Source organism: Athene noctua, chromosome 4 (genome assembly GCF_965140245.1).
Source record: "Athene noctua chromosome 4, bAthNoc1.hap1.1, whole genome shotgun sequence".
Taxonomy (NCBI): domain Eukaryota; kingdom Metazoa; phylum Chordata; class Aves; order Strigiformes; family Strigidae; genus Athene; species Athene noctua.
Window position 1 is genome coordinate 58,803,096 of NC_134040.1, and position 14,934 is coordinate 58,818,029.

The window sequence follows — 14,934 nt, forward strand, 5'->3', positions numbered from 1 at the left end:
GAATAATGTTGTGGATTTTTTTTTCTGGAAGACAAATTTTGATGCATCTTAAATCCTATCTTATTTACTAGACATTATGACCCCTGTATCTGACCTAAGGAAACAGATAGGTGGTAAATACTAATTGAAAGGCACCGCTTGACTTTTTCTTTTTTTTAAATCTTAATAAATTTCCCAAGTCTAATAATAAAGGTTTTGTTTCACTACACAGATCTTGCACAATAAATCAGTTAGTGTGGAGACATATGTGGAAGTTCAAACCTGTGGTGCTTTCGTATTACTACAAACTGTAGAATACATATGAAGTAGTGTAATTCTTTTGAAAATTATAACTAATTAATTCACAGTACTTGCTTCTTTTTCCCCCTCTTTCCCTCTCTTCATTTCCTTATTTAACTAAACATACCTTCTTCCCTGGGACCAGCGTCTGGTACCACCACACTTGGTATGTTTTAAATTGAAATGTTTTCTACAAAAATGAAACCCTTTTTCTTTTCCCACTCCAATAATCTCCACTGAGGAAAAGGTTCACCACAAAAGTGGCTGAGGATAAAAACAGACAACCAAAAATTCTCAAGTTTTAGACAGGTCTATGTTCATTGAGACAGTGGTTCAGGAACAATTCAGCCTGTACTACAGCATCTCTGAAGACTGAATTTGTCCTTTTTCAAGGCTAATTCTCTTCATCCTGAATATTATTTGCTAAATATCATGGAAGAGAAACATAATTTTAGCTGTGATTTGTACTTGTATGTTGACTTTTGACGTAGGACACTGACAAAAGAGAAAATTATGGGGTAATAGAAAAGCAAGCTCTTCAGGATGTTAATCAGAATCAGTCTTCCTGTTAAATGTCTCCTCCCTCAGGTCTTGACAAGGTGATGGCTTTTGGAGGATGGAGGTTCTCAATATCTGTGTGCTGTACCAGATACCGTGGCTTCTGTCAATCACTTGTGAGTTTGCCTTGCTTGCTGCAAACCGTAATAGATTATTATTTTGTCTATTTCAGAGAAACTGGCTCAATGGGCCTTTCTGTTCCTAAGCGTATGTCATCTTCCCAAGATAATTAGATGGTACATATCCTTTCTGACCTTTTGCTTCTGCTAGCCACCATTCTTTATTGCCACTTAGGTCGGAAAACCGAAGTATCCTAACCTTCTGGTACTCCTGAAGACTGAGTTCCTGATCATTTCTTGCTTGAAATGCATAAACAGCATAAAAGGTCTGTAAAAGGAAATCCACAGAAACCAAAATCTGAATTCAGAAATGTAGCCACATCTTACCCTGTTATCGCATATTAGTATGAATTCTGCATACAGAAAACGTGTAGTAACATATATGAACCAGTACGCAACTACATGGTCTACAATTGCTAGACAGACTACAATGAACAGTGCCAAACTAAAAAGTAAAATTGAAGGATCTAGGGAATTCTGCATGGGGAGGAACAAACCAAGCTCTGAGACCTCATTGGCTTACTACACTAGTAAGGTTTTCAGCTCACACCAAGTGCCCGTTTCTGTCACACCAAGCAGTCTTGGATTGGATGGAGAATTTTCCAGCAAGGTTTCCTCGGGAAGAATCAATCACCTTTCCTAAAGCTCCTGTACTCAAATGTGACACGAGTCACTTCTGTGCATTGCTGACCAGCATTGCCACAGATTTCTTGTCAAACATCAGTAGAAAAATCCCCCAAATTGAGCTATTTTGCAGGTTCCTTCTCCATAGGAGAACCTTGAAGCATTATATATGGGGTGTGGTAATGCAATGGCATGTTTTCTGTGAGATGGGACCACAATTCATGGTTTAACTGATTATCCTTTCCTACCTTATAGCTATTTAAGAAAGGCAAAGAACAGAGGATAACGAATTCCCATGTCATACTGACAGATTAATGCCAGTCTTTTCCAGTGTAAAAGAAAATCATTTCAATTATGAGCAGTATCATTCTAGATTTGAAATAGGAACAACGAGAAGACAGGCACAAGCGTGTATCATACTTACATGCTGATCATCCATATCCTGAAAAGCATCAGTCCCTGTGCCATTAATCATGGAATTTTCACAGAAGTGAAGAGATGAGCTGCTGTCACTCTCCTTGTGCCTTGGACCTCTTGTGCTGCTGTCAGTAGAGGGCCGTGAAGAGACGAAGAGGCTGATGTTATCAAAATCATCATCACCAAAGTTGTTTTCTGCTATATCCTTCTGTGCTTTGGCTGGATTGTAAGGCCTCAGGAAGGAGGAATACACATACCCTTTAAGGACTAGACACCAGAATAAAAAGAGAGAAAATAAACAAACAGCAAAATACTGCTAAAACCATTTCAAAGCCAACCCTTCTATGCAGCTGTCAGTATGACAGCGGCAAACAGATGGGGCCAGAATGAAAAGAAATCAATATCCCAAAGGGAAGCTGTTATTGGGATGTTTGTGCAGAGAACTTACTTCCTGTGTCAACAAGCCATCTGCTCGTAGTTCCAAAGGGGTCCTTTCGCTCCACAACAGCCACCAGTTCTCCTTCATGTAAATCAATATCAAATTCCTGCGTGGCATTGCACTTGCGCTTAGCTTGGTATATCAATTCTATGCTGTACGTAGACAACAACTTGGACCTTTGGCCTTCTGTTTGACGTGGGGATTCGAGCTGAAAAGCAAAAAAATTATTCACTGGGAATAAAGCTAAGGCCATTTCTAGGCAACACGGGTGCATAAAAAACAGTGTATGCTGCATGTGGTGACTGATCCTACATTTTTACACCCAGATCAAGGAGTTACTTACACAGTTATAGGTAGCCAAATGCCATCTGCATATGCAGCGAGGACCTGTCCAACTCCTGTATTAACAGGTGAGCAATAGAGAGCAAATTTTAAAGAAATGTAGGAATTTCAATTAAAGACCTCTTAGTCTGTCCTCTGCTCTCAAAGAGACGGTGTTCTGTATGTCAACCATCACTTGCTTAATTGTTTTTCCATAGCAATGATCTTTGAATTCCTATGCGATATCACAAAAAAAAGCATAATCCAAAAATCACTGAGGTGTGCTAAGGTCATGTAACAACTTGGATTATAAGGCATTAGGCAAAAAAAACCCCAGTGGTACTCAAACGGTCTGCTTTTTGTGTGAATTTACTTCACTAAATAAGGGCAAGGTGCTATTAACTGCTGGAAGCATATGCACTAGAGTCTGGTTAGAGGGCAGGGAGGGAGGTGCTGCACATCAATGTGATCTTAACATACCACAGAAGCAAGAGCACATGTGCCTTAGTAATGCTGAAAGGAATCCTTCAGCTTCTCTTGTAAATCTGCATTTGAGTTTTTATTTTACTGTAAACTAGACTCCTAAAAGTTCTGGAAATGTCTGATAAGATTTAGAACCAGGGGGACACAGATTTCGTGGTAGATTTTCTGAATCTTCTGCTGCAGGGGTGCATGTGTGTGCATATGTGTATAAATGCCAGCATGCATAACCACAGCTGAGGATGAGGAAAATAAAGTTATGAATTAGAAGACTCAGATGGACCATAAGAGTATTTAATAAAAGAAGTAATCAAAGTTTATGTATACAACCTTAGACTTAACATGTACTTAAAGACCTAAGGGTAATCAGAGATAATTTGAAATGGATTTTCAAAATAATAACATGAAAACAGAATGAAAAATCTTCAGAAGTTACTGTTCAATGGAACAGATTTATTCCAACAACCTGATTCAGAGCCCCAGTGAAGAGACCAAGCCCAAACTTCTAGGTGGCATAAAAATGGATTTGTTTCAAAAGTGATCAAAAGAGGATGCTTCATGCACAATTCGGACATATGGTACTCACTGGAGAAGGGACAGGTTTCTTTTTCTCCAAGCTCAATTTTCTCTCAATGAACGTTGCACTGCTGTTTTCTTTTACAAAATTCAGCTTGTGAACCTCCTCCATCAACTGATTCTGCACTTCACAGATGCTTGAGAAAGACAGCTGCAAACACAAAGGTGGCTTAGATCTCATGAACAAAATGGTAAGGAAATTTGAGAGAGCAGACTTGGTTTAATGGGCTGAATGCTAGGAGTCGGGAAATCTGACAAGTTCCTGCTCTTTTCTGCAGAGCCCATAGTGCTAGGAACAAGATGGAAAGAAAAGAAAGATCTTTGCTTTAAAAAGTTTCTAATGATTGCTATTAGATTTAAAAGACATACTAATATAACTTAAATCATTAAAAAATATTCTAGACAGTGATGAAAATGAAGAGCCTTGCACTTATGTTACTGAGCCACCTGCTTTCAGATGCAAATGTGCATTTCAGCAGCTATCAGAGAGGCCAAAGTGCTGTAATGCTTGGAGTAGTTTACCCTACAGCTGTGTGTTTGTGCAACTGGGTGCTGCCAAAAGGTTAAAAATCGCTGGATAAGCTGAAGCTCTGAGGCACTGGATAAGTGCTCTCAGTCTGTGCATAACCCCAAATGTATTTCCTGATGTAAATAGGGAAAAAAATAATTTCGTAGGCAGAGCCTCACAGAAAACGGTGCTCAATACAACAGCTTTCAAAACATGAAATGGTCAGACTACAGGGATGCAATTTCTTCATGCAGGAAAAGCATTCATTTTCCCATTAAAGAGCACCGATCTGTTTTGATCCTGACCTTGCTTTCTTAATTTTTCAGCTGTCCCTGACTATAAAGTGCTGTGTTCAAGCCTTGATGGAAAGGAATACTTCAGACTGTCTCACTACAGTGTGTTTCCTGTCTAGAGTCTTGCTCTGGTTCAGGTGAGTGGATTTGGATGTGTGGAATGCATCATTGCAGCTATGTTTCTCAGGGGATTCAAGTCCTCTGGGAAGAAGTACCACAAAACTGAAACACTGTAGGATTTTCACACGAAGAATAATTTCTCAACTTCAATCTTCAGGTAATGATCATAGTGCCCAGAAAGACTGGAGTGGGCTACAGAAACTGATGCCGTTCGGTGTAGCTCAGGCATCTTCGGTACCTTTGGCTACATAAGTGAAATAAGTCAAACTTCCTAAAAACACCAACGTGGACAAAGCTCTTCCTTACTGCCTAGAGGTGTCTGTAGGAGCTTCTGAAGCATATTTGGGTTTAAAAACAACTTGCTTTTCATATAAATTATTTCATCAGATCTCCTAACCTGTTTCTCTTCTTCAGTCATCTGCAGTGACTCTGCAGGCCTAGCAACAGCAGTATTCATGTACATACTTAGAATTTCTCTTCTTGTGTTTTCCGGGCTGCTCGGGGTAGATGCTAAGAAACAAAGACTGAAATGCTAGCAGCTGCCTCCTTTTTGCCTTACTATAATGTTTTTGCCATTACTATCACTGTAGCAGCTGGAACAGCTGCATTAGGATCACTCTTAATGAAAAGTCCAGGCCTGATAAAACTTAAACTCAGAAATTAACTTTTCCTGAGCTTGCAGGCAAAAAAAAAAAAAAAACCAAAAACCTCCGACTGTACTTAGCAGAACAAACAAAATCAGTGTAGCTTGTAGGTATATGTCCTACATAACTCTAGCCAAATCATACAGAAAGAAAAAAGACAAATAAAGGCAGAGCTACAGCTGTTTCTAATGTACTTACTGGAACAGGCACCACCACAGCAGAATTTGATTGAAGTGCTGCAGACATAATATTCCTGAGGAGGGTGATGAAGCAATGCAGGCAGTTCAACACAATCTTTTTGGCTGCTTTGTTGAATACCTGAAGTTCTTCCACTAGCTGTGCATTTAGAGCCTCATAGTCTTTCTTTGCTAGGTCTGGCTCTTCTCCTGTTGACCTCTGAAGGTAGCTGTTGTAGTCTAACAACTTGTCATAGCGCTTCTGGATGAGCTTCTGTGGGCCTGAGAATAAGGCTTGTAGTGCTGAAAGAGGAGTCAAAACAAGCTTGTCCATCTGAGCCATCTGAAAATGTATAAAACAGGTCTAGTTATTACTTTATTCATACAGTTCTTCAGACTCAGTAACAGGTTAAACCTGATGGCAGCCTATCAAGCAATCTGTAAATTTCTCTTCACAAAGCATTGCTGTCAGAGGCAGCTTCAAGGAGAGTCTAGCATGAATCTCCTTCATGACATTGCAAAGGAGAGAGAACAGTTTTGCAGTTTAAAATATCTACTAATGGTAATGGTCCCCTGGAGCATGCAGCCTGTGGTACTGCCCTTAGTGCGCTACCACTGAGGAAAAAGTGGGCAAGGGTCAGTGAAGTGGCCCAATAAAACCGGGATTTCCATAACTGGAAGTCCCACACCAATATACAATCTAGAGGCATTGAGGTCTTGTTAAATGTCAGTCTTGCAGTCCTGAATGCTATCAAAGCTGCTTGCCTTTTTTTTTTTTTTTTTTCCTGGAAACAGCTGTAACTCAATTCCTGTTTAAGCAAACACAAACAATCACTTGATTTGATTAAATTATGTTATGCTTGTTGGTTTTATCTTAGTAATCAACAAAATTAGACACCTGGTAAAAAAACCCAAGCCTTTCTCAGACTTTTCCATCAGTCTCTAATTGTCTCAGGGGATTAATACTGCACGAAATAAAATTTATTTTTGTAAGTCACTTCTTCAAATACAGCACAGGCTTGTAGTGAGTGAAACTCATCATCATATTAAAGCTCTTGAACATTCTATGTGAATTAAGCTGTTGGGTTGAATGGGAGAATAAAAGAGCAGCTGTCCCCCTACCCTCTGTAACACAACACAGTTGAGGACAGATCCATTTTAGCAACAGAATTGCTCTCCCAAAGCTAAGATGATGTACATTGGCAAGATAGTTCCTACTTTATTTCCACCTGAAAAACTGGGCTGTGTTTAGTGAGCCAATTTTTGATGCATTACGAAAACAGTTTTTCCAAACTGCTGGACCTGATTTCTGGAAGAGAAGAGGCTATTATGGATTTCTACCCTAAAAGTGTGAGAAAGGAAGGTATTAATTAATAACAAATGCACAAAGGAAAAAAAATAACCTGAGCTCATTGCTGAGATCTCTGTTGATAATACCCTTTCAGGAAAACATGTGAAGAATGCTATAGGTTGTTCAGTAAGAATATCTACTCATCATGCAATGTCAGGACAAAAGTTTTTTTAAAAAAACCTGATACATAGGATAGAGAATGCTTGTAATCTTGTAAATACAAGACACAGAAATAAATAGATAATAAGTAGAAATTAACATGGTTAATAACAAGGTCCTCAGTTGAAAAGTATAAGATTAAGATTTTTTTTTTTTTTTTTAAATTACATAGACCTTCAGAATAGCTGAGTCATGAGCCAATAGGAGCCACAAATTTTTTTCTGAAAAAAAGTTTTCAGTTTCATCTATTTTGGAATTGCTTCTGTTTTTCTTTAATGTTTCTGAATATGGGGACATCTTACATACAGGACACACTCACCACTACAGTGATAGAGGGGTACTCTTCTGCACTTTATGCACTCATTCATTGTAAAGACATTGAAAATATCTTTCCAATTATTGAGATTAATTTTTGAGATTCTTTTCAAATGTGGGAACTTCAAAGGAAAGGAAGTACAACATCTTACTTCCCTGTCATTATCTGGGAGGATATGGTCTGCCAAAGATTCTTCTGTTTCTTGGCAGACTCTGTTTTCAGTGTTTTGAAAAGGATCGAATAGGTAAATTTTAGCCAGCACAAACCTAAGAAAGCATAAGAAAACCCCCGCCTCTGAATTTTTCCAGCTTGAGCAGCTGTTTGAAGAAGCAGCCTGCCCCATTTTGAAGAGACATTTTAGTCTATCTTAGTAGAGCCAGGCATTGGAGTTCATTTGGACTCTGAAAGCAAGAGACTAGTTGAAAAACTATTACCTTTTTTTTTTAAAAAAAATGTTTTTTAAATTCCTATGGGCTATATTCAGATTTTTCATGCTTTCACTACATGAAGGATAGTAACTTACCTGAAAAGGTAATAAAGCTGAGATTTTCACAGATCTGTGATTCCAGAAGCTAATAGTTCATGAAAACAACAAAACTCAGAAAAGTCACTGTAAAACTGCAAGTACTGGTAACAGAAGTCAGAAAGTAATAATCTGCTGCTTTGTCTGAAGCTCAGGTGAAATGTGCAAATTTAGCAAAGATTTTAGTTTAAACCCAGGAATTTAGCTTCAGAAGTTTTCTTTAGCTCTTCTAGGGAAAACACAATGCACTTACACTGAATTTTATCTTATTCCTTACAGAAACTCAACCAAAAAACCAACTCATCTTTCCCAATGGATTCCTAAGGTTTTTGGCTCTTTTCCGTCCTAGTCTTCCTCACATACACGTGTTTTCTCACACACACAGATAGCTGTGTAACACTGGACATTAGCTGTGCAACACCGGACATTACATAAACTTACAAGGTCTTCACAGAGATTTGCAGTGTTGTTCCGTTTTTTTAAACAGTCATTGACTTCATTGTCTTTGTCTTGCAAGATTTCCTGAAGCCCAATTATATTCTGTACAGCCAGATGCATAGAATCCTAAATTGTAGGAAGATGAAACTGCATTACTATCTGCTTTAATATACTGCATTCACTCATGCAGATACTGCAATAATACTGATTGAATCAAATATTTTCCATCTCTGACACCTGTGCAGTTCTGTGCAGCTTCCAGCCATTGTGGAATTGTTTACTGTGATAATATTTTCTTGTGTTTTGTCTGTTTTCAATGTAAACTATTTAAGAATCGAGTTGTTGACGTTCAACTGAAAAAATTATGCCCCAACCTAATGAAAGTCCCACTGGAAGTTAGCTACTGCTCAGCAAGAAACCAGCTCCAGACCCATGCTCCCTCACAGGCCTCCTCTGGAGGACTAAGACAGACTACAGTGGTATATTTAACTTACTTTGAATTTTAATCTTAATGAAGAGAGCATCTGTTTGGATAACAAACTATCAACACCATTCCGGGGAACAACCCTTGTTGGCTGAGCTCACTGGCCTTCCCCTGTTTGTTGAACCAAACAAGGTGCATTTGCGATAAGCTCTGGCCAGCTGGCTATTGATCTTACCTACCTCTCAAACAACCTTTGTGTCGGGTTTGGGCACACTTACACTTTGAAGGGCCTCATGCCATCTACAAAGTTGGCAAGCTGTCCATGAGAGGGAAAAGTTGATAAGTTACAAGCCCACCCACATCTTCAGAGAGGAGGATTAAAGCATGGACATTTACAGCACTTGAGGACTCTGCACATCTAATGCTAGCTGTCAACACTACCTAGCAATAGGATAAAGCAAGGAGTTCTTACATCCAAAATATGTATTTTAGGACATTTTATTTCATGTGGCTGCAACTCAGTTCTTCCATATTTAATGAGAAACAGTTGGTGCTCCACTGCTGCAGATGTGCATGACATATATGATGGCTTCACACAGTGATTGAAAGTCCTAACTCTGCCACCAGACAGCACATTTTTTTCTGAACTGCACTCATGGATTTCCATAGAGCCTGCTTGTGTGAGGGGAAAAATGCAGAAGTGTGGGTTTCAAAACTTCTTTGCCATGGGCTCAGTAATGCAGCATCAGCACAGCTTATTTATTTAATGCTGTGATGTAGACAGACCTGCCTATAAATAATTTGGTGTTGCCTAACCAGTGGCAGAAATGTGTGTTAAACGGGTTATGGACATGTTTTATGGCCACAGATTTCAAAAAGGCCTGTACCCACCTGTAGGTGTTGCGAAGAGAGTGAAATATTCTTCACACACAATTTCACCGTCTTCTCTAAACTTCGAAACAATTTTTCTTCCTTATTAAAATTTTGATCTTTCACCTAAAATAGATGCTTGCACCGTTATTTTGGCAGTCCAAAAGAGCCTGGCTAATGAAAGAAACGTCCAGAGGACTGCTGAAAACATCCCAATCTTCCCTGAACTCCTCCCTTTGAAAACAGAACAGATCAGTCCCTAGCATTCCCAAACTCCAGTTTTAATTCAAGAAAAGTCAAAGACACAGGACAACATGACAGAGAATTTAAGTTTTAATCCTTGTGGAAGCAGGGAGTTGCTTTATTAAAGCACACCTACGCGTGCCAATAAAACTCTTCATTTTCTGTATTTTGCTCTCCATTTGAGGAAACAATGGTGAAAATTCAGAGATATTTTTATGTCATGGCATTACTTCCCTGGGTGCTTATTTGTGGGTGATGTGGACATTTCCCCCAGGCAGGCTGTAGGTGGAGCTGTTACCTCTAGAGCAATGCTAGCTCTTCAGCTAGAAACCTCAACAGCTGGAAATAGGCTTGTACTAATTTTTTATGCTAGCTGAAAAAAAAACAAAAAAAAAACAAAAAAAAACCAAACCGAAAATACGTTTATTTCTGCCTACCTTTCACTTGAGGAATTTGAGAAATCTCAAGTCTCGTTTTCAGTGACCTTGCTGTAAGGGTCACAGCGTTTTTCAGAGATGTGAACTGGGAACTTTCTTAGTCTAATTAAGCAGGAGAGAGGGCTGAATCTTTAACAGATGTATCCTGATTCTAAAATGATTCTCAAATGTTTTAAGCTTAATTAAGAAACAAAACCAAAAAAACCCATAAAACAGAAGCTTCTAAAGAGAGAGAGAAAAAAGAAAAATCACATCTCCTCTTAATCAAATTTGATTCCTGTTTTTTCTCTGATTTTATAGCCTTGCTGGTGTCCCATTTTGAATACAGAAATTTCCACTGTACAAATAAATGAGCAGAAAAAATAAATGTGGGTAGTTTGCATCAGAGAAAGGGGGAAACCACTGATAAAAAGCAAAACAGGAAAAAACAGCACGTATTTTGTAAAGTCACATCTAGAAAGGCAAGTGTCCTTGTATAATCAGCCATCTCATGCAGCGAGGTGCACTGGGTATAATTTTCAGGTCAGTTGCAATTGACTTTCTTTGAGATTCAGATTTAAGCTTTCCTGAAAATGTTTATTCTGCTAGATTTTTAATTACAACCTTGAAATTATGAAGGAGTGTTTTATTTTTGGCCACCCAACACCCATTGGACTTATCACAGGGTTCTTTGCCTCTGGTAGTTTTGACTGTTCCAGGTTTTTACACATGTAGAGGCAAACCCCCCTGTCCTTCCTAAACAGAAGTATTGCTCATCTTCCTTGGTGGGTTCAGATTCTGAATGTTACGATGTGGAGCAAGACAAACTGAACACATTCTCAGCACTGAGAATAACTATTGCCAGTCTATCCAAAAAGCACTAATCTCAGACTGAGTTTCACAAAACTGCCAGTCACTTCCTCTCTGCTGAAGATCAGAAGTTTGAGAAACTCTTAGATAAAAAAGGAAAAGGTGGAGAACACATTACGTTATTTTCTATTTCAGTCACAAAGATCTTTCCTGTCTTCTGTGACATTCAGAAAATGACTTTATAAATGATGCAGAAAAAAAGCAACACCACAAACTCCATTTCCAATGTGTTTTAAAAAATGCCCAGTGCAAAAGCAGAAGCTGTCAATGCAAATCTGCAGTTGGATGAGTAAGTACCTGAGGTTCTCCCCCTGTCAGTATTTTCAGATGACTGGTGACCCTCTTGGATTTCTTGCTAATGGAGTGGATATTCAGTCGGGAAAACTTTTCTTTAAGGGTTTCATCATCATCATTCCTCTTATACTTCAGCACTGCAGACAGAGAATTTCATGACACTAATAATCTGTATTCACAGGGCTTTTCACAGGGACAGGCACACAAATATGAAACCATTTGAGAGCGGACACTTTGATGTCACTTGCTGTAATCTTGTGTGAAAATGCTTAGGATGATGAAAACCCTGTTATCAACACTAGCCTTGGGAAGAGTGAAGTTCGGGCTTCTATGTGGCAAGTCTAAGAAATATTGCTATGACTGCATCTTAATTATTATCAGTGTTTGCAACTGCATTACAGACAATGAACATGGATATAACATGAATTCTTTCATCGTTTTCATATTTCTGGAGTTACCAGTCAGATAACATAGCTGGCTGCAGACAAGTGACATTAAGGCATCTTGAAACCCAGGATATTACTCAATTTGGGTAGCACAAGCCAATCAAAACTGTTGTAGTGATATGACTGGAGTTGAAATCTCTCTCGTAATTGCCAGCCCAAACCTACAAAGACAGAAGAACTCACTGTGCCTTTTTCTTACCTAGATCTTTCCTCCTTTTAAGTTCATTGATGTTGACATTAATGTTTTTCATAGCAAAAAGGGCGTCTTGTAGCACCTTGTGGTCAGGGTGAGAAGCAGGAGTTGAATTCAAGAGTTCACAGAGTAACAAGGGATATTTCATCACCCGTTGCACTGGTTTGATCATCAGGGATCCCATGTCCATTAGATTTGGCTTTCCTCTATAATTTATACCAAAAAAAAAGTCACGTAAGGAGAAACACCTTGAAGACAAAAGCTTCTTATTATTTCTGTCTAGTCATTGAAGCTGCTGCCTTTTATAGCCTTCAGTTGAGCTTTCAACTACAGAAAATATCAAAACAAGAGCAGTGCTTTGCACTGACTCATAGAACTGCAATTACCACTTCAGTAAAAAAATAAGATCTATCTGTCAGGGAACATGGGCCACTGTAAACGAAACCCTCCTGTCGCCCCCTTAATGAGAAATACACACTAGGTCTGAGTTTTCTCTATCTTCAGCAACCTACCAGACTATTGCTTAGATAGCAGCTCTGAAACTGTCCCACTCAGTCTGAGGGCTCGTGTGGTACAACTTACACACCACAACACCCAGGAAGGGAGATGTAGGTGGAAGAACAAAAAACAGGAAGCTTGAGAAACCCCACGTGAGTGGGTCTGTTACACCCTGCTCTGGCCCCTCAGGCTTAAAATTGCAACATCTCCCTGCTGCGAGTAACTGGGATGCCCGTTCATGGCTGCATCCCTTCTCATAACATCTCCCAAGTTGCCACAGTGACCCTTAAGCTTTACTGTCCTTTACCCATCACTTTTCTTCACTGGCTGCCAGTAGGTTACTTCCAATGATGCCTGAGCTTCCAAAGGGTACCAGATCTGACTGGGGAAACACTGAGCATACAGGATGTTCACTCAGGCTTGATCCAACCCACTGAAAGTCATCTTACAAAAAGGCAAAGCAGGCAGCTGCCTAGGGTGGCAGAATGATGAGGGTAGGGAAGTCACAGATTCCAGCATGGGCATAGGGCCCCTCTGCGGCTCCAGGCTCGATCCTCGTTGGCTCAGCAGGGGCAGCAGTGCAGCTTCCTCAGGCACCTGAGCTCTCTGGCCCCCATGCAAGGGAGTTAGTTACCAGCCAGCTGAATTCATCCTCCAGCCCCACTCTGGACAAAAGCCTTTGCTCGCGCTCTCTAGGCTTGAAGGGGAGAGGCTGTGCAGCTTGCAGGCTGGCACAACAGCCTGGAATAAAACAGGGAAGGGCAGGACTGAGCCACAGGTGCCTTCGTCACTTTCCACATGGCTGGTAGAAACATGGGGTGTCCCCAAAGTAGGTAACACCAGGTGGTCAGGCCCTAGAGCCAGGGCCAGACCCTACTGAGGCTCCCAGCAGGACAGACATGTCCACTGTCTCCTCCTTACAGCCACTCCTGAGCAAACCAGACACCAGTGCTGGCACCAACTACGGATGACTCAGAGACCTCCCCTTTCAAAGTGAGCATGAGCTGTTGGTATCAGCGTAAAAGTCAGTAAAGCAGAGAAAGCTTTCCATTTACATGCCCAAAAAGGCTGCTTTGGAGAGGAAGAGGTTGTCTGACGTTATGCAAGAGTTAATGCTAGTCAAAGAAAGATTTCAGCATATGGAAAGATGGAATAACACAATGTAGAAGGAAAGTACAAAACCCAGGGAACAGCCACTTGGTTTTGCAGGCTGACATCTATTGTTTTGTGCAGCAGAAAAAGAGAAGAAAAAAAAAAAGCTTTCATTCCCACTTTTATATGTATAAAAAGTACAAGAGCCAATCCTTACTGCTGACTAATTAACTAACAATTTGAATGCCTTTGAGAAGAGACATCTGCATATTTAAACCATCTCTCACACACAGGCATTATCTGTAAGAAAGTTCTGCATGAAAAAAATTAACAGTAGATGCCTTTTAAGGCTTCTTGATGTCCCCAAACCTTCTCATCATTACAATCCCCCTCATTTTCCATGTATCCTACATTAAATATAGTGAGCTATTTTCCCTTCTTTCAGCTTCTGGCAGCAATAATGAAAAAAAAAAAAAATCTTAAATTGTTATTGTTTTCTCTGAAAAGCCCCATGAATGCAAATCTATAAAAGCTGCCTCATGAATGGAAAAATCTTCAAGTGTCTTTTCTTTATATAGTTGCACTTTGGACAGCTGCCCAAGTGATAAACAGCCCTCTGTTCACGTATCTGCATGACACAGTCTTGCAATATGGTTCGAGAGATAGTAGGTTTGTTATAAGATAATGACTCCCTGAGGCACTAAATGCTACAAAGTTCAACTCATCTAATTCTCCCCAGCAAGATTAGCTGATGATAGCCACTCTCTCTGGACAGGTACCATTTGCAATGCACCCTGTTAGGATGCACCCAGCCACTGGGCCAGACACACGTGGCAACTGAAAAAGGCGAGTAACGGCTTGTGACATCTATTGTGCAGAAAATTAAGTTGATAATTCATTTGTGATGGTACTTCAGCCTTCTCCCCCTGTTATTTTGAATTTAACAAGTATCCTAGGTCATATGTAGCTGTACTAATCTCATCACAAATTATTACCATAGCTTTGCAGTAAATGAAGCTGGCTTAACTGCACTGAGCTCACAGCATACCCTTCCTCCCTCCTCCTGACAAAAGAAAGTCACAAATGCAGAAAGATTCCCACCTGTTTAAAGTTAAACACATAGTGGTGAGCTATGCAAAGACGGGTGATTCAGGATTTAGTTTCATTTGCTGTCATTACCCAAAAAGCTAGTCCCAGTGGCAAACATGATAGCCAGTATGGTACAGCAGGGCTGAGGTTTGTCATAT

At 39.9% G+C, this 14,934-nt stretch overlaps 1 protein-coding gene across 1 annotated transcript in view; it reads right to left on the reverse strand.

Annotated features, from left to right (window-relative positions):
- Positions 1-1,038: 1,038 nt before the first annotated feature.
- ARHGEF38 (Rho guanine nucleotide exchange factor 38) overlaps positions 1,039-14,934 on the reverse strand; it is a 37,406-nt gene continuing 23,510 nt past the window's right edge. The window contains exons 6-14 of the mRNA XM_074903986.1: positions 12,104-12,303; positions 11,462-11,595; positions 9,657-9,761; positions 8,345-8,467; positions 5,577-5,897; positions 3,824-3,964; positions 2,446-2,644; positions 2,005-2,264; positions 1,039-1,224 (exon numbers count right to left, since the gene is read on the reverse strand). Of these exons, the coding sequence (XP_074760087.1) occupies positions 1,039-1,224; positions 2,005-2,264; positions 2,446-2,644; positions 3,824-3,964; positions 5,577-5,897; positions 8,345-8,467; positions 9,657-9,761; positions 11,462-11,595; positions 12,104-12,303 (1,669 nt within the window). The remainder of the gene's footprint in view (positions 1,225-2,004; positions 2,265-2,445; positions 2,645-3,823; positions 3,965-5,576; positions 5,898-8,344; positions 8,468-9,656; positions 9,762-11,461; positions 11,596-12,103; positions 12,304-14,934) is intronic.